Source organism: Asparagus officinalis, chromosome 5 (genome assembly GCF_001876935.1).
Source record: "Asparagus officinalis chromosome 5, Aspof.V1, whole genome shotgun sequence".
Taxonomy (NCBI): Eukaryota; Viridiplantae; Streptophyta; class Magnoliopsida; order Asparagales; family Asparagaceae; genus Asparagus; species Asparagus officinalis.
This window is the reverse complement of record NC_033798.1, coordinates 110,405,744-110,428,397: the sequence shown is the minus strand read 5'-3', so window position 1 is coordinate 110,428,397 and position 22,654 is coordinate 110,405,744. Positions and strand designations below refer to the sequence as shown.

General features: G+C 33.3%; 1 protein-coding gene across 1 annotated transcript; it reads left to right on the top strand.

Annotated features, from left to right (window-relative positions):
• On the top strand, nucleotides 10,345-22,410 carry LOC109840667 (protein SPA1-RELATED 2-like). Its single transcript, XM_020409396.1, has 10 exons — nucleotides 10,345-10,440; nucleotides 10,717-10,791; nucleotides 10,958-12,374; nucleotides 15,940-16,097; nucleotides 17,545-17,748; nucleotides 17,832-18,384; nucleotides 19,019-19,165; nucleotides 19,515-19,832; nucleotides 19,925-19,984; nucleotides 21,677-22,410. Exons 3-10 carry the CDS (start codon nucleotides 11,085-11,087, stop codon nucleotides 21,866-21,868), a joined length of 2,922 nt encoding a protein of 973 aa, XP_020264985.1. The 5' UTR covers nucleotides 10,345-10,440; nucleotides 10,717-10,791; nucleotides 10,958-11,084; the 3' UTR covers nucleotides 21,869-22,410.

Below are 22,654 nucleotides of genomic sequence, written 5' to 3'. Positions count from 1 at the left end.
GTGCCTAATTGTTGGTATATTCATATCATTTCTGTAGCATGGATTCATAGATGAAGCATAGAGGCAATGAGGCTATGTAGGTAGTGTAGCCATGCACAAAGAACAGACTTTTGTATCCATGCACGACGAAGAGAATATTGACCATCTTGATTTTACTTCTGTATCCTTGTAGTTAATTGGGGACTCTAATAGAGGTGAGAATGTTGTTGTTGATGGAAGAGTCCATGTTGAGAGGAGATAATTAGAGGAGGGATTAATTGGAGCCAATTAAAGTTCACGTTGATGGAAGAGTCCATGTTGAGAGGAGATAATATAGACTGTCCAATACTTGATATAATGATTTCATGTAGCAATCTGTATGAATTCGTATAATTGAAATTTTATGTTTAACGGTCTTTTTCATTAGTAGTTTAATTTTTGAAGCGTGAATTATGACAATCTTCTTGTACCGCTGGTAAATGTAATATGTTTAATTAAATCCAACTGATGATAAATAGTCTGTGCGGGTAAAATATATTATGTTGAAAAATGGGATTATTGGTCTATCTTTGTGATTATATATGCTTAATTTGGAGGAATGTGGATATTCTTGTTTCAACGGAGACTCCATTGAATATGAGTTACCTGAAAAAGATGCTAATCAGACGGTCATTATCATGCATATGAATACAATGATAGACCAATATAAGAAGCATCGCAAGAAGCAACTTGCATTTGATTGAGACCTTCAGGGAGCTTTATAATATGGACCTTAATTAATAATACAAGGTTTTTAACATAGAATTCGGGCATATACATCTTGCACAGGGTCCTCGTTGAGCATTTACCTTCAATTTGATCCCAACAACAATTCTATTTCTATTTCAATGACAGTCCAAACAAGAATAAAATGGAAGCAACATGTATTAATTACTTCTTAGTAATATTTTTAAATATTATCCAAACAAAAAAAGTAAATGAAAAGGAAGAAGTTCTACTTCCATTACTTCTAAAAATATATAAAACAAACAAAAAAATGTTATTTCCGCTACTTCTTATTTCATAGTTTTAGAAGTTACTTCTGTAACCTACTCCTTACTTCCAATACTTCCATTATCCAAACGGGCCCTTAGGGTCTGTTTGTTCACATGGAAGTAGCTATGAAATAGGCGAAGTAGAGGAAATATGAACTATTTCTGCCACTTGTAAGAATAAAAGTATGTTTGTTTATCTGAAAAAGATACTTCTAGTATTTCCTTAGAAGCTGAAGTTGCACATACATGTCATCTTTACTTCTTGAATCTTTTTCCTCCTATCAAGGTTCAAAAATACCTCATAAGTAGCTGAAATTGAGTCAATTTAAGAATAAAATCATTTTTGTTATTATATGGATTTTCTTACAGTCTAAATAAAATCTCGAAATATCATCTTTCTCTCTTCCTAATAATATTTTATAATTGCTACCAAAAAAAGTTAATGAAGTGGAAGAAATATTATTACCTCCACTTTTAAAAGTTTACGAAATAAATAAAAAAGTAGTATTTTCGCTACTTCCTACTTCATAGTTTCAAAAGTAATGGATTTGATTTACTTCTTACTTTTAATACTTCCTATCAACCAAACAAGCCCTAGCTTAACTTATCATATGTTCCCTTATTTTCTCCTCACTAGGCGCAAATCTAAACAAGCACTTAGAATTAGGAATATTTGGTTAAGAGGTTTGGGCATTAATTCTGTGGATCTCTGTTTAAAATTCAACTGAGAACGTCTTAATTAGCCTTTGACGTTTTGACCCAAATTGATTCATCCCAAAATCGAACAAGATTATCACTAATATTATCAGGTGGCCTTATCCATGAGGCTATCAAAGATAGTCAAGTATGGGCCCAGCATAGAAAACAGTTATTCAAAAAAGGCCCACAACTAACATTAGAAAGAAGGATATCCCAAAAGAAATTTAAGCTACGGTTCCATCTTCAAAATTGACATAACACATCTAAGAATCAACTATTTATAAAAATTGCATGCAGGGTTTGTTCAGTAGTGGTTGTTACAGATAATTTTTAAAATTTTAAGAACATTGTCTCTATAATTTTTGAATTTTTAAGAAGCTGGTTTACAATTTTCAGATTTTTTAAAAAGTTGTTTATAATGCTTGGATTTTTAAGGGCTCGATTTTGCAGTTTTCTTATTTATGAGATTGCTTTTTGTAATTTTCTCATGGTGAGCAATTTGATAAGCTCTAAGACAGTTATCCATAACTCCTATCCCATTAAAGATATTTCTATTAATTAAGATAAGATAATAATAAATATTAAAGACAATCTTGTTAATTAGGATATGGTCACAATGTAATATTCAAAAACTATCAAGGCTATTTTTATTCATAGAAATCTTTTCCCAAACTCACACTTTTATAAGGGGTATAATATAATGATGATTTTTCCATGGTGTGTAATTTGATAAACTCTGGGACAAATATATTGTTGGATGTTTTGTTCATGAAAAGGCAATTTTGCCTTTGTGAATAGTCCCACATTAGAAAAGGAGATGAATAGTATAGGGTATATAATGGTTCTCTCCTTATTGGGCTTTGAATAATATTTTGGGTTTTGTGGGCTTTGCATATCTATCTCACGCGCGCGCGCACACGCCCGTCACGCCACGCCGCACACTTTTTTGCTTCTCAAGCTTTTATTTTGCACATTACACGTTTTGTAACGGCTGCATGCGGGTAACGGAAGCGAGATTCGTGCGTAACGGTTCCTTCGATTCAGCGGGAGTTACACTTCTCCTCACCTATATAAGCAGCTGTAGACCTCATTCAGATTCACAAACAAAGAGAAGAACAACTTCTCAGCTCTCTTCCTCCTCCACTCTCTTTTCTCCCAAGTTATTTCGGCTACAATTTTATATTTATATTCTGGACAACCATTTTCGTCTGAGCATAAGGTCGGTCGATTCCGGAGGTTTTTACCGCTAGGGGAGAGGGGACAGATTGCGCCAGGGCGATAGACGGGTCCTCAATCTTCTAGGACAGTGACATCACGACTGCTCCCGATCAGACCTGAATTTTCTAACTCTTTAATTTGGATTTTATATTATTATATTCCTGTTTTGACAGCATATATAACTTCTATCCTATTAAAGATATTTCTATTAATTAAGATAATGCCATAATAGATATTGTAGACATTCTTGTTAATTAGGATAGGATCGTAATGTCATATTCAAAAAGGATCAACTGTATTTTTATCTATGAAAAGTTTTTTCCAAACTCACACTTTTATAAGTAGTATGATGATATGATATGATATGATCATGATGTGCAATTTGATAAGCCCTAGGACAAATATCTTTAACTTCTATCCTATTAAAAATATTTCTATCGATTAAGACAAGATCATAATAGATATCAAATGCATTCTTGTTAATTAGGATATGATCATAATATAATATCCGAAAAGGATTAAGGATATTTTTGTCAATTAAAAGTTTTTCCCAAACTCACAAGATGTGTTTGTAGTATCAGATTTTTCAAAAGAGTGTTCAAATATTTCTAATTTTCTGGGTGTCTTTTGTTTTGTTTTTTTGTTTTTGACATTTTTGGTTGTATTCCATAACTTTTATATGTTTGGAGATTTGTTTGTAGTTTTTTAACTTTAAAGTGAAGTGTGTACTCGTAGATTGTTAACTACTGAAAAGTTTTTGATCTTCAATGCGTTCTTCGTAATTTTTGGGTGTTTTTTAAATTTTTAGTTTGTTGAAGGGTTTTTTGTGATTTTTTAATGTTAACGTGCTTTCTATGAATTTTGATTTTTAATAGGATTGTTCAAAATATTCATCATTATAGGATGTTTTTTTTGTAATTTTAATAATTTTTGGGGAGGGAGGTGTTAGTAACTTTCAAATTTAGCGTATTGCCTATAATTTCATATTGTTCAGAGTGTTGTTCAAAATTTTCAACTTTTCAGATTGTTCTTGAATTTTTTGGATACTGGAGAGTTCTCATAACTTGGAGCTTTTTAACAGGATGTTTGTAACTTCAGAATTTTCAAATGGTAACTATAGTTTGTGTTTGGATAAAGGGGTTGTTGCAAAATTTGTAATTTAGGGGTTTTTTAATGGTTTTAGCTTGGATAGCGGTTAATTGATTTTTTTTAATTTAAGGATGTTGTATATAATTTTTAAAAATTTAAGAACATTATCTCTATATTTTTTGTTTTTAAGAATATTGTTTGCAATTTTCATTTTTTTAAAGTTGTTTGTGATGTTTGGATTTTAAGGGGTTGAATTTGTAATTTTTCGAATTTTGAGATTGTTTTTTGTATTTTTTTCTCATGGTGTAAATTGATAAGCTCTAGCACAATTATGTATAATTTCTATCCCACTGAAGATATTTCTACTAATTAATATAAGATAATAATAGATATTAAAGACATTTTTGTTAATTAGGAGAGGATCATAATATAATATTCAAAAAAGATTAATGATGTTTTTGTTCATTGAAAGTTTTTTCCCCCTCAATTTTACACTTTTATAAGAAGTCTGTTATGATATCCTAAGATCACGGTGGGCTTGTTAAGTTGGATTCTAACTGGCTCCACCCCGATTCCCACCTCTAGTTTAGAACAGCCCCGGGCCCCGGTAAAGTTGTTGGCCCGTGGTGGGCCCCACAAAGTCCCAACCTCACCGCATCCTCAGCTTTCTCTAAACGCTCGCTCCATCCGCCGTTGCCTCCCCGCATCGAACTAATATCACCGTCTATTACTCCAACCGCCACGTGCCGTCTCCACGCGCGACTCACACGATACGATCTCCCGACCCACCTTCGTCTCACCTGCGGCCTTCCCCGAGCTTGGGGCCCGCACCTCTTGCACAGTTGCACCCCTCGCCGAGCGGTGTTCAATTCCGCCTACACCAAATGAAGCCAGCCCAGCCGCCCGAACTGAACAGACAACAGGTTAACAACTAATACAAAGCTGCCACGTATAAATCAAAATCCTTGTTCCCTTTGAACATAGTAAGTTCACGCTGTCTGCTGTTAAATTCTCGTATGGTAGAGCCAGTTCCGGCGGGGCACACAAAAAAGTGCAAGCTACGTGGTCAAGCGCGGGCCCTGCGTCGTAAACACGTCGAAGAAACAAGTTACCTGTTTTGTGCAGCAGCCCCCGCTTGCTGCATCGGCATCGGAGGGGTTAAAACTTAAAACCAACTAGATAATAATGGTGATGGTTTGAAGATAATAATGGTTCATATATTGGATATCATTGCTGAAAATTTATTAATAAATAAGCTACTGGAAAATTTGAAGATATTTTGTCAAACTTCTCAGGGGGCTTAGTGAAATTTATCCTAACTTTTACCTCAACATAAACCCCGCATAAAGATTGAGGAGTTAAGAAAAAGCATAAATTTTCTCAAAACACAAATTCTAAAATCCAAGTTCATGTATAATAAAGTGTATCCAAACACTATATTTCAAATCTTTGATTTCAAATCCTTACATTTTGTACAGATATCCAAACAAAAGATTCTATCAAATCATGGATTTCAAATCTTAGATTTAAAATCCTTTGATTTTAAATCAACATTCTAAATCCAAATCCAAGTTCCCAAACGCAGCCTTAAACTATAATTGCAATCTATTATACTTCAAAACTTAATTTACGTCTGCTTTTCTAGGAAGCCTTCGAACCATTAACTCTCATCTATTAATTTCTTAAATTTGCTTACATTCATTCTATTTAGTCCCTGGTAATTCAACATAGCTATGAAAGATATCATGGTCTTGTTTAATTTGTTTATCTAAGAAAGATAATTGTCATTCTCAACATTTTTAGAATGTTATAGTTCAATACATGTACACAAAAATTTAAATTTGTTAAAGAAAAAAAAATCACTAATCCCTCGACCTCCTCAAGGTTTAAGCCATCTCGCCCTCTAATTTAAAGTATCTGTTTTATCAACTCTCTCCCGAGTCCAATAAGAATTCTTAATCATTCCACATTTCCACATATATATTTGTCATGTGGTTTTTTAAACAATTTTATAATTTTACCTCAGTTGAAATGGTATTTTGAGATGTTTGAGGCTAAAATTACCGGGAAAAAATAAAAATCCTACTACCTTTAAAAACACGAGTTTGAGAAAATCTTTCTATGGTCAGTATTATCCTTAACTTTTCTTGAATATTACATTACTATCCTAATCTATTTTAATTTTAATCATATCATATCTAATTCCACGTGAACTATCTATAGGTCAACAATTTTAAAAAAATTATTTTGAATATTTCACTTAAATCTTAATCTATCCAAATACTAATTATATCCTATATTAACTCCATCTAAACTACTTGTAGCTCAAAAATATATAAAAAATAAGATTAAGAAATTATACGTAGATAACATATTATAACACATGAAGTATTATAAAAAACCCAAAAGTTTTAAAAAATTGCATATAATAGCCTTAAAAGTTTAAAATTACACAAATACATTGAGTTTTTAAAACTTAAAAACAAACATGATATCTAAAAATTTAAAACTTATAATTAGCACCCTCAACATTTTAAAAAATTGTAGAAACAACCTCAGAAGTTTAAAGGCTAAATTATATTTATATACCCTATGTGTTTCGCTCTTGAAGCAGTTATATACCCTAAGTTACAAAATATAACAAAAAAATACCCTGAGTTGACAAAAAAATGCAAGTTGGTACATTCTATTAACTAGCTGTGAGAATATTATCTGGAATATTTCCACGTGCTGGACCTATGACCAACTTGAATACTTCTTACTCTCATTTATTGTACTATTTACTGTATTACGTACCCCCACCCCCGCAAATTAGATTATTTTCATCATCACCTTCTTCTTTTCGTGGCCTCCAACTTCTTCTTCCTCTTTAATATGAGTAATAGTAGAAAATAAGAGTTTTCACTATGTTGGGGTGGGGGGGGGGGGAAATTCCTAAGGAGGGGCATTACTGTCCTTTCATGTATTTTTTAACACCGTTAGCTAAATTTAAACAGTTACCAACTCAAGGTATTTTTTTTCTATGTTTTGTAACTTGGGGTATATAACTACTACAAAAGCAAAACAATAGGGTATATAAGTGCAATTTAGCCTTGTTTAAATTACAAAAAACATTCTAAAATCCAGAGATTTTAAAACTTAGAAACATAGACGGATTCCAGGGATTACCATTAGGCACATAGAAATTTAAAATTAGTAAAAAAAATAACCTCAAAGTTACAAAAATTACAAAAACTCTCTCAAAAGTACAAAAATTATTAAAAAATTCTAAAAAATTAAATCTTATAAGTGGTACACATCAAATTTAAAAATTATCAGCAGATTGCTAAAATTTTAATTTTTTTTAAAAAAACCCAAAAAATTAGTAATTATAAAAATACCTTCAAATTTTTTAGAGTTACGAGAAATATTCTAACATTTAAAAACTTATCACCAATACATGAAACATAAAAATTATAAGCGCCCAACTTAAAATTTAATTTTTTTATAAAATACTATCAAAGTTTAAAAATTACAAAACACAACCTCAAAAGTTTAAATCACAAAAAGGCTAAAATTTGGCAAAGAAAAGAGGAAATATTTGGTATTATTACATTAAGATATAATATGTTAGCATTAATTGATTATAATGTATAAACATTTATCTCTAATGTTGATAATATTTATTTATAAAGAAAAAAAATACAATGAGTTATGAATGGAGAAATTATCAGAAAGTTCAGAGATATCCTTTAAAAGAACTAAGTTGTTTTCATTTCAAAAGGAGAAGTGGAGGAAATAAACTCAAAATTCAGAAACATTCATGAATCATCTGAATTGACATCGATAAAAAGCATATCGAGCAAAGAAGCACTAATCGAGTTCTCATTGAAGAACATATTGAACAATTATGTCCTAATTAAAAAAACATTATTCATAAAAATTACAAGAAAAATTAGTAAGTACTTACAAATTTTCATACTTTATTCTAAAAATACTGAAGGAATCATAATCTTAATATAAAATTTCATATAAATAATATTGCAATAGAAACTAAAGTAAAGCCATTGATCAACTGCATTGCGAGACTGCATTGCGAGATATAATAAACTAGATAAGATGAAAAAAATCACTATAATGGACAAAAAATATGCACATGATACTTAGTTACCATAGTGTAAGTAAAAAAATTTAAAATTAAATTTTTTCTTTTCTCTATATAGTGGGACCACTCTGCAAGTACCTTTATTTGGGGATATGACTACCAACGGAAGATCAGTTTTTAAGAACACGATCAAAGATAAGCATGTAATAGTACTGTCAGATTTCAAGATCTTTAAATATGAAGGGATCAAAGATAAGCATGTAATAGTACTGTCAGATTTCAAGATCTTTAAATATGAAGGTAACATATTTTATAACTAAAATTCTTATTAAATGCCACTAAATATAAAATTCATCTTATACATGTCTCAAATTTGTATGAAAGATATACATGTCAACGTAAATTATGTTAATAATATATCAACTTATTGAAAAAATAAGAGATAGATAAGCAAACCAAGCAAACATCCATATAACACGATAAAAAAAATATTACACTTAAAAGCTAATGTGCAAGGCTCATTCATAACAAGCTGCTAAAAAAAGCATCTCCATCAAGGCTCTTTATAAAAATAACATAATTTTTAATTATTTAATATTTTAAAAATAGCTTAATATTTTTGAGTAAAATCATGAATATTTATAAGTGATTTTCATGAACTCTTTTAATTTTTTTATATGTTTATGTGGATATTTTTATCATATAAAAGTGTACTAGAGTTAATATTAATATTTATTTTATAATTTTTTTAAAGTCTATCAGTGATTAGCAACAAAAATTATATTCTCATTAGTTTCATCCTAGCCCACTTTTAATTAAGCATTTTGTCTTATTAGCTTTAATTATTCATACTTCTTTTATAACATTATCTTTTCAAGTGTTTTTCACTTTTACAACATTATACCTCCTTAAGTCAAGCTTGTTTTCATGCAGATCTAAATAGCGTGAAAATTCAAATTAGCTTTAGATTATAGTTATTTCTTGTCAATTCAATTATTACATGAAAATTTTAAATTTGGTGTAAAAAAAATCACAATAGTAAAATTTGAAAACATAAGTAAGAAAAACAATCAAAGTGGAACTGAGAATCAAATTTTAGTAAAAAATAAGTTAAAAATACTTGATCATAATATTTAATCACGTGCATTGCTCGTGCATAAATGCTAGTACCAAACAAAAGCTAGGGGACTTAAGATTAAGATTATGGCTTGAAGGCTTAAAAAAAAGGATAAAATTTAAGGGGTTAATAGGTCAAAGGCATAGCACCCTAGAAAAGTAAAAGACAAAGTTTATTGGTGCTTATGAGACTTTGGGCTCAAAGGTTATCGTGTTTCTGACGAACTTCTTGCGGAACAGCATAGGCAGTTGCTCAGCCTCCACCGTTTGTGTTCGAAGAAGCGCGTGATTGTAAAGACAAGACGAGATTGAGTGGACTATCTAAAACCATAAAATAACATTATTATTTATTATTATTATATTCATTGGTTTTCTCCTTAAATATCTGCACTTGTGGTGGACCTCAATCCGGGTCGGATTACCTAAACCAGTCCGCTAATTAACTGATGGTCATCTCATTAATTACATTGTTTTGATACTAAAGTTGGATTAAGATATTTAATTTTATATAATATTCAATAATAAGCGTATTATTAAGAAGGACAAAATTTTAAATAGACCCCAGTAGAAATTTATTTCTAAAAATCGACCCCTTTAAAATTTAGGTGGTCGAAACCATGTCGAAAATGGTAAATAAAGTTCGAAAACTTCACGAGATCTAAAATACCGTAAAGTTTAGTCAATAAATTACTCAGTCTAATCACGAAATAGACCAATTCATCTGAAATTATAACCAAACTTCATGAAATTTGAAATCTCATGAAGTTGTCAAGGGCATTTGGCACTGGGCTCTCTGTAAAAATGGGCATGTAACTTCATGAGATTTGAATACCGTGGAGTTTGGGTGTATTTCTTTTGCGGCTTTATTAGCATGGTTAATAAAGCACTAAACTTTAAAGAATTTTAAATTCCATAAAGTTTTAAACTTTATTTGCCATTTTCGACCCAAGTGGTTTGCCATTTTCGACCCAAGTGGGGTCGAAATTGTCAAACAAATCATAAAGAGGTCGTTCTTAAAAAATAAATTGCTAATAGGGTCTCTTTTGAAAAACTTGTCCAATTAAGAATACATTGGTGATCTGAAATATAAAATAATAAATAAGAAGAAAGGACGCTGATGTGTTTGTTTTGGAACCTCAGGCTACTGGTTTCATTTTTCCTCCTCCCCCTCGCAAGTCAGAAAATTAATTGCCTCTCAAGCGAGCTCCAGCTGAAACATCGGTAACTTTCCATTTTTGGAAAATCTAGGGTTTTTATTCTCCATAACTTCGATCCAATTGCCTGTTCGACGACTTCGATTGTTCTCGGAGCTTTTCATCTAGGGTTTTGTTCTGATTTGTTTGCGAATTTCTTCTCACAATAGCTTCTTACGTTGTTTTAATTCGTTATTTTATGCCTTTCGTTATTGCATTTGATTTTTAAGCTAATTTATTGAGAGGTGATATTGAAAATAGCAATTTTTTTTTGTGGGGGGCCAATTCTCGGACTTTTCTATAGGCAGCTCCAATGCACCGAACTAGCAGCCCCTTGGAGTAAGAACTCATCATCTATTTATTTCAACTCTTTGATCAGGTACGTTTAGTTAACTTCTTAAAACTCAAAATTTTAATTGATGGCACATTCTGTTTGGCTCGCTGCAAAGGGGAAAAAGATTAAAATTCAGGCTAAGTTTTGTTCTTGAATGGATGGCATTTGGGATTTCTTTCATCTAATTGGTTTCTCTTTTGTCTTTTTGCAGAAGAAAAGTAAATTTCAGGGTTATATTTTTTTCCTTAATGTATGGCATTCGGGGTTTCTTTCATCTAATTGGTCTTCAAACGCTGGGTTATCTGTTATAATAAAAGTTGTACCAACGGAAACCCATAATGGAAGGATCAGCTGATGTAAGTGTAAGTGAACCTGTGGAGCACTCGGTCGCGGCTCCTCACATTAAAAGAAAAGAGAACGACGAACAGCTCCCTCAGCAACGAGATACAGACAATGCTTTGGAGAATGCAGACCAAGTTACAATTCCAAGGTCGCCAGAGAATTTTATGGAAACCTTAGCAGGAAAGGATCTAAGTCATGACCAGGGTTCAGCATCGGACCCTGGAATGATGGTGGAAGAGCTGACATTGAACAATTACAAGAGCCCAATCTTGTTTAAAGGCGAAGGTTCCTCAGTTAAGAAAGGTTTCTGGAACAATTTTACAAGGTTGGCTGGTGAACCGAGAAGTAGAGATGCATCATTGAGAAGTTCATCTATAGGATATCGGGAGGGCGTAGGGAGTTTGTTTATGCCACAAATGTCAATGAGAAGGCCTCCAGGATCCACTCAATTGGAGCCAAGTCCTTCTAAGGTAGCTGATCATTTAGCTGAAAGTGATCACCGCATTGCTTCAAGAAGTATGCTTGACAAACCTGTGGAAGGGATCCGGACAAAGGTTTTACCAGCATCTGGTTTTTCTCAGTTTTTAGTAAAGAATTCATTGAGGAGAAAGGGGGTTGCATATAAACATCCAGGAATTCGGAAGGAGCCTTGGGGTGTAACCCAAAGTCGAAATAATCTAGCAAGGTCTAGCAACGATGCAGAGGTGGATACTCATTCATCAGAGAAGCCAAGTGGAAAACATGATGACAAAACTTTGATTGGAGGCGGTGGTCAAGCTGATACCCGGCATGATGAGATTAGTTTGAGGGAATGGTTGACCCCAAGGCTTCACAAGTTGGATAAATTCGAGAGGCTTCAGATGTTCAAACAGATTTTAGAACTTGTAGATTCCTCACACTCCCAAGGACTTATTTTGCAGTGTCTACGTCCAACATATATATTGATTTCACCTTCAAATCAAGTCAAATATGTCGGTGCCTTTGTCCCTAGAAGTCAGATGGAGCAACTGGAAGGTCAACATAATCAAAATATTGAAAATTATTTAGAGCCTCATTTGAAAAGGAAAAAGTATTGGTGGCACGATGACAACAGTTCATCAAGCATGCACCAGAAACTCGGTGAATCATACAAACCTCATGTGCTTTCTGGTGGTTCTGCTCTCCAACAACCGACATTGGAGTTTTTGAAATTGGAAGAAAAATGGTATGCTAGTCCAGAGGAACTAAACATGGGCACTTGCTCGTTTTCTTCCAACATCTACGGTCTTGGGGTTCTTCTTTTTGAGGTAATAAGAAAGGAAATTTTTTAATCTTTCACTATTTAATTGTCATTGCTTTTCATATAGTGCAGTATCACACTATATCAACAAATTGTGAATCTATGCCAAGTCATACAACATAATGAATCTTATGTTCTATGTCTTTCCAAATTTTTTCTTGCATGTATTACAACGATGTATGTAGACTTTTATGGTTAAGAAGTCCAGACATTCTTCAACTCTTTCTATTTTTGTAGAGATTTCAGTTTTAATTTACCAAGTGTGAAAAATACCAGGCACATGGACTGAGTAATACAAATTGGTAGATAGATAGAGACCTCAACTTGGAAAGACGTAAATGCATTTATTCGTATCTGCAGTGATAAAATCATTAACCTAGTTCCATTACTTTTTATGTCATTCTTAAGAATCTAGGATTAACAGGTTGAAAAGAGGTGCAGTTAAAAATAGAGATAAAGCGTTAAGAGATGCATAGATAGTTTTTATACTCATGCACATGTCAGGATTGCTCAAATCTTTAATCATAAAGTGTGTCTACACCTAACATGTCTTCATTTCATTTTGTCTCTTATAAAAACCAAGAGTAAATTTGATTTCCGCCTCCCACTAGAGACTTTTTAGCTCACTTATATATAGTCATATATACACACTCAATACACTCATTATTGCATGTATATATATTTACAGGAGAGCTTTAAGATCCAGGACAATTAGTATATGTCGTTTATCTATATACATGTTGAAGTAACTTTTATGACAAATATAGTAAAACATAATGTTTTATTGTGTCTTGTGGGCTAAACGAACACTGTTCGTGTCGATTGTGTAATGTGTGCCTTACACATATCCCTTGAAACTATAAATTGTTGACATCTGCGTGATTACTGCATCTTGACAGACACAGGATGCAAAATAAAGACATACACATCTGGTTTGAATTCATTTGTTCTGTAGATATATGCTTAATGAATATGTTAGTTTGTAAATACACACACACATGTATATGTATGTATGTATGTATGTATGTATGTATGTATGTATATATATATATATATATATCATACATATATATATATATACATACATACATATACATATGTATATGTATATGTATACACACACACATGCGTACACACACACATACATATAAATACATACATGTATATGCATACATGCATATATACATACATATACACACACACACATATAATTTGAGAATTTTCTCATTGAACAACTTTGGTTCTATAAAGATACATATAAATTTAGCATATTTAGACATGTAATAAGTTGAATTTATGCAGGAAGCTTAAAGAGTAAAAGAAAATAGCACAGCCTTATGCTAGAAAAATGCTAAACAGACACATCCATCTTATGTATCTAATGAGAAAATAGAAGTGGATGGATCTAGAAGTGTCAAAGCAAATATCTTACTTAAAGAAGTGCACATTTTCTGGAATGTAGATTAGTAAGGCAACTTAATCTATGGAAAGCATCCTCTATATTATAGTCTTGAAGATTAAAACATGATCATTATGTGTTTTCTATTTTGTTTTACATCACTTTTTTAGTCAAAGATAGAAAAGTGTTTCTCGGCACTTGACATATTGTGTTTCTTGTGGAATTTGGACAAATGGTTTTACTGCAAACATATTAGTTTTGCGGAGTGGTTTACTCTTCAATATCTTACAGCAATATCCCAAGCCTGTGAGCTCTATTGCTTTATGTTGGGCTCAAGATTATGATAAAGCTGAAATGATTGATGGGCTCTGGCATTTTTAGATATGGCCTAAAAAAGATCATATTCCGCAACTAGTTTCTAATGATTAATTAAGAGTTGAATGGCTATTGGCTAGGTGTAGATGTTAAATGTAAATCATATATGCAGATTCATACAAATTTTGCATGTTGTGGCTAGTCCTAGATGTTTATGTAAATCATATATGCAGATTCATTCAGATTTTGCATGTTTTGGCTACCTTGTAACATTTTAGAGTTAAATGAATTAGCCAATTGTATTCTGCATGTACCACTATAAGCGGCAATTATAACGACTATTTCAGTTTCGGAGCCAATAGTGGGTACATTATAGTAGTTTCTCGAAGTAGTTCCCCTAGAAATTTCAGTTTATGAAAAGTATTCCTGGAAAAATGTTCATTTTGATATTGAAGTTCCTAGTAATGTTTATCTTCTTTCTGGGAATGTGTTCTTATTTGACTTTTCTGTTCCTATGTTAGATGTAATTTCCTGTAGAACTGATAATAAGCCAAACATTTCGTTAGGTTGACAACCATTGAATAATTTTGTGAAAATTCTCGTGAGGCCTTGTACTCATTACCCAAGTCATCTTGGTGGTGAAAGTCTGAAGATGTGATGAAAATAAGGTTTAGTGAAGCTTACAGGTAAAAGCCACTAGACATATTGTTGCGAGTGTCAGAGAAACAACATATCATATTGCTCTATCCTGATATGCATGATGGAACAATAACTATTAACTAGTGTGAGAAGTGAGAAAAATTGGATAGGAAACAGAGTTTTTCCCTTCACCATAAGCTTACATAAAGGATCAACATCAAGTCTTTTATTTTTTTGCATGTGTTATGCATGAAGTGATTATGTATACTTGGGATAATGTCCTAACTGCATATGCTACTGAAGCTATCATACTAGTTGATAGGACTAGAGAAGAGAAGAATTAATTTCCTAATTAGAAATGTGGTGAAAGCTTCCGTCAGACATTTGGCAATTAAGAAGTAACGTGCATGGTCAAGAAATTTGGCAAAGATTAGAATAGATGAGAATAGAATACAACTTAATGGTCAAGAAATATCTAGTGATCATTTTCACTCCTTATCATGAATTATTCATGGTGATAATGAAAAAAGAAAAAAATTCTGGATATTCACAATGGAATTGTGCTGAAGTACTACATGATCATAATATCACTGGAATCCAAGTTTGGAAGATCTATAAGATGGCTATAAGACTATTAATGCTTTATGTGTCAACATTTGGCAATTAAGAAGTAACGTGCATATGGAACTTCTGTTCCAGAAAGAAAAATTAGCAAGACACTTTTGTTCAGAAAGAACATGTTAGCTGGAATGAGAATATTGAGGTGGATGAATTGTAATAGACCTAAAAGGTTAACTTATTGCATTTGTAATTAGGAGGTTGCTCCAACGAGGATAAAATGGGTGACAACCAATTACTCTTTTTTGCAAATGTGCATCTGAGGTCAACAAGTGCACCAATTAAGATGTGTTGTAATAGGCCTAAGAGACGCTAAATAATTAGTGCATTTATGATCATTGTATATTGCTGCATTGAAAGTAAAATGTTGGAGGTGGTTGAGTTTTTTTGGTTAGTGTGCAGTTGAGACCAACAAGTGCGCTGATTGGGAAGAGTGATGGAGGGAGACATTACAATACGTGTACCTCTGTAACTTATGTTATTGTCTTCTGTATCTTGTTGCAAATGATGAGTTTTTACAATGTGGAACAATGTGGAAGTCATGTGACACATACAAGCTATAGCTCCTGAAAATTATTGATTTTTTCCCTCTCTTTCTCAGCTGTTTTGCTACTTTGATACTTGGGAACTGCATTCTGCTGCAATGTCTGACCTTCGCTACAGAATACTTCCTCCGAATTTTCTATCAGAGAGCCCTAAAGAGGCAGGATTTTGCCTTTGGTTGCTACATCCAGAGTCTTCTTCGCGACCTAATTCAAGGTATCAATAGCCCAACTTTAGTTATTGATGGAACTGAATACTATGTAATTTGTTACCCTTTTGTGTAAGACTGGGAGCTGTCATATGGTTTTCTTTTTAAGTTTCATCCTAGTGTTGTGCTTAAACTTCTCCTTGTATTTCGTCTACAAGTTCCCCACCAATTTTTATCACTGAAGAACAGAACTTTTCTAAGTATAAAAGCCACCCTAAGTTGATTGATAGCTAGTAATTCAATGTTTCATGTGTTATTGTTTTTAAGTTCATGCAGAGAATGTCCTATTGTCTTTCATATCTTCTATATTGTTCTTTCCAATTGGACTTCAGAGACGTTAGCATTTGAGAATGGTTTTTGACTACCGGAGTTGGTGAAAGGCAAGACCAAAGGACAAAATCCTATTTCACTTGAGGTGGTCAGCACCAAAAGGTTGACTAAAAACATTGTTGTTTCCAGTTGGACTTCGAGGCCATTAGCACTTGAGAATAAATATCAGAAGCAAAATACAGAATAAATGCATGTGTACTTTTCATTTAAAACAAAGCTATAAACTTGCAAAAAGCTCGGCATTTTGTAAAGACGATACTAACTAAAATTAGAAGCAAAATACAGAATAAATATCAGATTAGATAGGCCCTCTCCATTTTTTGAGAGCAAAAATTTAAATGGAAGATCACTAAAGGGATTACTTAAAACAGTAATATTGTAGGTGAATAAGAGCTTGAAACTTGTTTCAGCTGTTGTAAGGATTCATGTGAGAAGGTGAATATCTTGAGCTGATATTGGTGGAACTCAAGAGAATTGGATATTTTCTCTTTTTCTGATTCAGTGAGAAGAAGGCTGTTGTTTTTGTTGATATTGCAAAGTGAGTCATAGGCTCAATAAAAGAGCTCGTGCTTAGCAGATTATCAGAGAACTGATACCTGATGCATCTCTGGTCCAAAATTAACCAGATTTATAATATATCTTACTTGTGCTGTGTGTATGGGGTCGGGGTTTGAACTTTAGGTGGAATGTGGTAAAAAGAATGTAGGCATGTATATATGTTATTAAGTATGATCTGGCCTCTTGATATACAATATACTTGGGGCTTGACGACGCACTTTGTTTGAAATCTAAGAAGTGTATATAACTCCACCTTTTCCCTTTTGAAGTAGTGAAGTACTGTTATTTAGTTTGTGATCCTCTTATAACATTGAGAGTTGGTGTTATTCATGGTCGTAAAGGTGCCAACTCCAACAAGTTAACAGAAACTCCTGTCTAACTCATATACTTGTACTGTTATTATTTCCAGCTTGCATCTGGAATATGAGGACAGCTATGTGAAGTGGTGTTAATATTGATCTTTTTAATATTTAATATGCTAGTTACAGTAATGGGTAGTCTGCATATTTATGAGAGAACTCTGGTTATATTCTGAGCTTCACAAAGTAAAAAAGTTGTGCATTACAGGGATATTCTTCTCTCGAACTTCGTGAGTGAAGGTCAAGACATGTTATCTCCAGATGACTCAGCAGCTATTGATGAAGAGGATGCAGAGGCAGATTTGTTGTTTCATTTCTTGTTAAGCATGAAGGAACAAAAGGAGAAGCAGGCTGCCAAGTTAGAAGCTGACGTCCAGCGCTTAACAGGAGATATTGAGGAGGTCGAGAGAAGGTACTCATCAAGAACTGAGTCTCTCCCCACTGCCAGTGGGCTTCCTGTGTATTTCAATGAATCTCAGATAGATTTTCTCTCAGGAGACCTGCACATGGTGAAGGAACATCCTGGTTTTCCACGTCAATTCTAAAGGAGGAGAGGCTGATCGGAAATCTTGATCAACTTGAAAATGCATACTTTTCCATGAGATCCAAGATTGAGCCTTCTGAAAGTGATTCTGTGTCTCGTTCAGATTCAGATGTTCTGAGAATCCGCAATGGAAGATTTCAGGTTCAAAATGACACTGATCTATGGAAGGAACCTACAGATTCTCTTGGTTCCTTTTTTGAAGGTTTATGCAAGTATGCTCGATATAGTAAATTTGAATTATGTGGAAGCCTAAGGAGCGTAGATATCCTCAACTCTGCAAATGTCATTTGCTCTTTAAGTTTTGATCGAGATGAGGACTACTTTGCTGCTGCAGGCGTTTCAAAGAAAATTAAAATCTTTGAATTTGGTGCTCTTTTGAACGATAGCGTTGACATCCATTACCCATTGATTGAGATGTCTAATAGATCCAAGCTCAGTTGCGTCTGTTGGAACAACTACATTAAGAACTATTTAGCTTCGACAGACTATGAAGGTGTGGTTCAGGTCTGTAATCTACACCAAATTAATTTGCTTTTATTTGGTTTCCTTAAAATAATAATTTTGGCTTCACATAGAGATCAGGGATGATGTTTCTCTCAACTATTAAAGTAAAGTACTATTAAGAGACTTATTTGATACCATACAAATTTGAATGGAGTAGTTTGAAGTCTTGATCCATGAGATGGAATTATTTCAGGCACATGTTAAATTGTCTCAAAATGTTACAACTTGTGAGTATTCAATTTTATGGAGTTATTTTTTTGCACATGTGAACTGTCTCAAAATGATGGAACTTGCATGGATTCAAACTTTTTCCATTTACTAGCATCTTCTGTCTTTATCTGTTTCTTAATTTCCCTTCCTTTATCTCTTAATTCTTTTCTTCTGTATTGTAAATTTTCTGAGTTACAGTGCGGTTACTTCTCTTGGATATTCTTCTTCTTCCTTCATCTCTCCCTTATTTCTTTGTGAGATATGTCGCCATTTCTTTATTATCATGGAGTTTTTAATAGAAGAGTGTATTTGTTTATCCAGTTAGATGGATACATGAAGGCATGGCCACCAAAATGTTCTGTTTCTTCTTATACAGTGGGTTTCCTCCTGGGTTGTGTAACTTATTGGAGTGAATGCTATGCAGTTATGGGATGCGAGCACAGGGCAGGGATTCACACAATACATAGAGCATCAGAAGAGAGCCTGGTCTGTTGATTTTTCTATAGTGGATCCAACTAGGCTGGCTAGTGGAAGTGACGATTGTTCAGTGAAACTCTGGAGCATTAACGAGGCATGCTTTCTTAATCATAAATTTCAATAATTTATGTAAATTCTTGAATTGTTTAAAATTTCTTTATGTTTAATCGAATAATGAGATACTCATGGCTTCTTTAAAATTTTATTTATTTGTTTCATTTGAAACTAGTCTGCAATTCTACATAAATATTCCGTCTTGCCTCTACCTTAATGATGCTTAACTATGAATCTTCTAATGCTTATCTATAATCTATGTTTTTAATTTGCAACTATCTGAAGTTTCTAAACAAAGGATCTGTGTTCGACAATACATACCGATCTGTTTTTGTGTAAGTTTGGCTGTTCATGTTAATATTTCTAATGGTAGCTAACTCGGAATGCAGAGAAACTGCACTGATACAATCAGGAATGTCGCCAATGTTTGTTGTGTCCAATTCTCACCATACTCTTCCCATTTGCTGGCCTTCGGTTCAGCTGACTACAAAATATACTGTTTTGATCTACGGATGACCAGAGTTCCCTGGTGTACTTTGGGTGGACACGGGAAAGCCGTTAGCTATGTAAAGTTTGTAGATTCTGTAACAGCTGTGTCTGCATCCACTGACAACAGCCTTAAGCTTTGGGATCTTAACAAAACCAATCCAAGTGGTTTGTCGACCAATGCTTGCAGTTTGAGCTTCAGTGGTCACACCAATGAGAAGGTTTGCAACTTGCTTGCTGACGTGCACTTTTTCTTTATGAATATCTTGATTACTTGATGCCTATCATTTAACAATTTTTATTGATCCTGCAGAACTTCGTAGGTCTGTCTGTTTCTGATGGATATATAACCTGTGGTTCAGAAACCAATGAAGTAAGTTCCATTAGTTTTCTACTTAAATAGAAGCAAGCCAGGTGTTTCATGTTCTAGTTATTTGATTTTTTGGAGATATTGAGACATTTTAGGGCACTCCAACCATGTATCAAACAATATCACATCTGCCATTATGGCCTGTGAAGGACTAGCATGGGGATTATTGGCACCCCCACCCCCACCCCACCAAAAAAAAAACCCAGAAAAAAAGTCTTTCACCGTAACCCTCTCTCTATTTGGTATGGCCCACAAAAAATATTGATGCCCTGTAAATAAACTTCTAATCTAATTGAAATGCCCTGACATGAATCAAAAGCAGTGGTTTGCAGTTATATTGGAGGCTATTTAACTCACTTAAAGATATTTGGGGGTTATGTTGAATTATAATATAAGTTTAGCTATGAATATAGAAAAATTAGTTTCCTTATACACGCCATGTTTTAGGCAGTCATACTATAAAAGATTGCTTTGGCATGGATATATGCTACGAAATTGGCACGTAAGGAGCATAGTTTGATTGCCAACAATTTTCTTGTTAGTCAAGCAGAACTCAAAACTAGAACTAGGAAAGAGAGTTACTAATCAATTCTCCCTAGGTTTAGAGGGTGTTTGGGGAGACTTATTTTTTTGGTCAAACGAGCTTTTATGCTAGCTTTTTAATTTATATATATTTGGTAAAATGCCAAATAAGTACACTTATAAATCTCATATCAAAAAGATGGTATACCCTAGCTTTTGAAAAACTAGCTTATAAGCTCACTTAAAAAAGCTAGGTTTGACCAAGCAAATTACTATTCTACTCAAACAATTTTATAGTATTTTTTATCAAAAAAGCCAAAAGCCATTAAAAGTCAGCATAACTTATAAACTAAAAAAAATAGCCTTCCCAAACACCATCTTTAGTCTAGAACTAGGTAGTAAAAAAGATATAAGTCTCCTATTTCTTTTCTTTTTTTTTATTTCTTTTCTTTTATCCATCCTCTCTTCCTCCAATGGTCACCTCCATCATCAGACAATGCCATCAAATCAGACGGCCTCTCCTTGCTCTTTTCTTTATGTGTTATTTTTTTTATCTACGGAATACAAAAAATGAACCACAAATTATTATAATAACTATTATTAACAATATCTTCTAGCTTAATCACTAGTTACTCAAGATTAATCAACATTATCATAAACAATTATTCTTACATAATAGTATGTTTAATAATATATACATAATAGCCATATCATCAAATCCATAAATTATATATTCTTGATTATTGAAAATTATCCAACATCATTTACCAAGATATCCCGCTTAAAAAAAATCAATTAGCCGACTATAATATCACATTTTCAAAAAAAAAAAAAAAAAAAAAAATCCCATTTTACTAGTGAAAATGTTCCAGTTGACTTAACACCCAAAGAAAATGTAATGGTTTCCTACAGGCGCTAACTTGTTGAAAACTTTTAGAAATTTATCTGATTCTGGTAGTGTAGTTTGGTTCAGGCACCATAAACCAAATTAGTAATAATTGATCATGCACATGTCAATTGATTGGATTCTAGTATTATATTTCTTAAGACATTAAACATTTGAAAATATACTGTCAGACCATTCTACAACTGTAAGAACAAGTACATCCTGTTTGCCTATAAGCATTTTAAAAGGAATATGCTACTAAAAAGATGAATGTTGTTCCCTCTCAGGTTTATGCTTACTACAGAACTCTTCCCATGCCGATAACTTCTCACAAGTTTGGCTCCACAGATCCTATTACAGGGCAAGAAACCGATGATGATAATGGACAATTTGTTTCGAGTGTCTGCTGGAGGGAAAGGTCAAAAATGGTGATAGCAGCAAACTCAGCTGGAACCATAAAACTTCTGCAAATGGTTTGAGGCTGGGAATTAATTCTTGAAGCAGAAGGAAACACATTAAAAGGAATCCTTTACTCCGGAAGAGCACAGTGGTTCGGCTGCTGACCCAGTCGACCTGCCTCTTGTTTGAACTCGCTTAACTGTGGATTTCTTTTCCTAAGCCAGCAAGTTAACTTTGTCATATATTTGGAGATTTGGAGTCTCCTCAGCTTTTCATCCTTTCAAAAAGATCAAAGTACCACATCCAGTATAAGCGAGAAACCATATCAGTTCCATACGTACCCTTGAAGGGGAAGCTAACCACCAATTCTATGATCTCAATATTGACATAACCATAAGCCAACAGCCTTTCCATCTTCATATTCACTTCAGAGTATTTCCACCAATGTTAATGCTTTGCCAGATGAAGGATGAAAAAAATAGATGTACAAAGATGACGCAAATGTTGAAATAAAAAAAGCTATAGTGAGATTAAAGCAGTTATACCGAACACTTGTTGACAAAAAGAGTGGTATTGAGTTCTGTACATAAAATTTTGTGTCATCATTCATGTTATTGGTTTACTCCCTGTTTATTAGCAGCAAGTCCATGCTTGGAGAAGTGTTAAGTTTGTACTTGTATGTGCAATATTGAGTGAGTACAACTGTTAGACTCTAACCATTCATTGTTATAAAGTGATGTGATGATGCTCATCACAATCTATTGCAACCTTTGTGAGCATTAATGTTGCTGGAATTAGATGATGGTAATTGAAAGAGGCGATGTTCCATTCATATATTTCTTGGAAACACCTTTAAGCTAATTCTG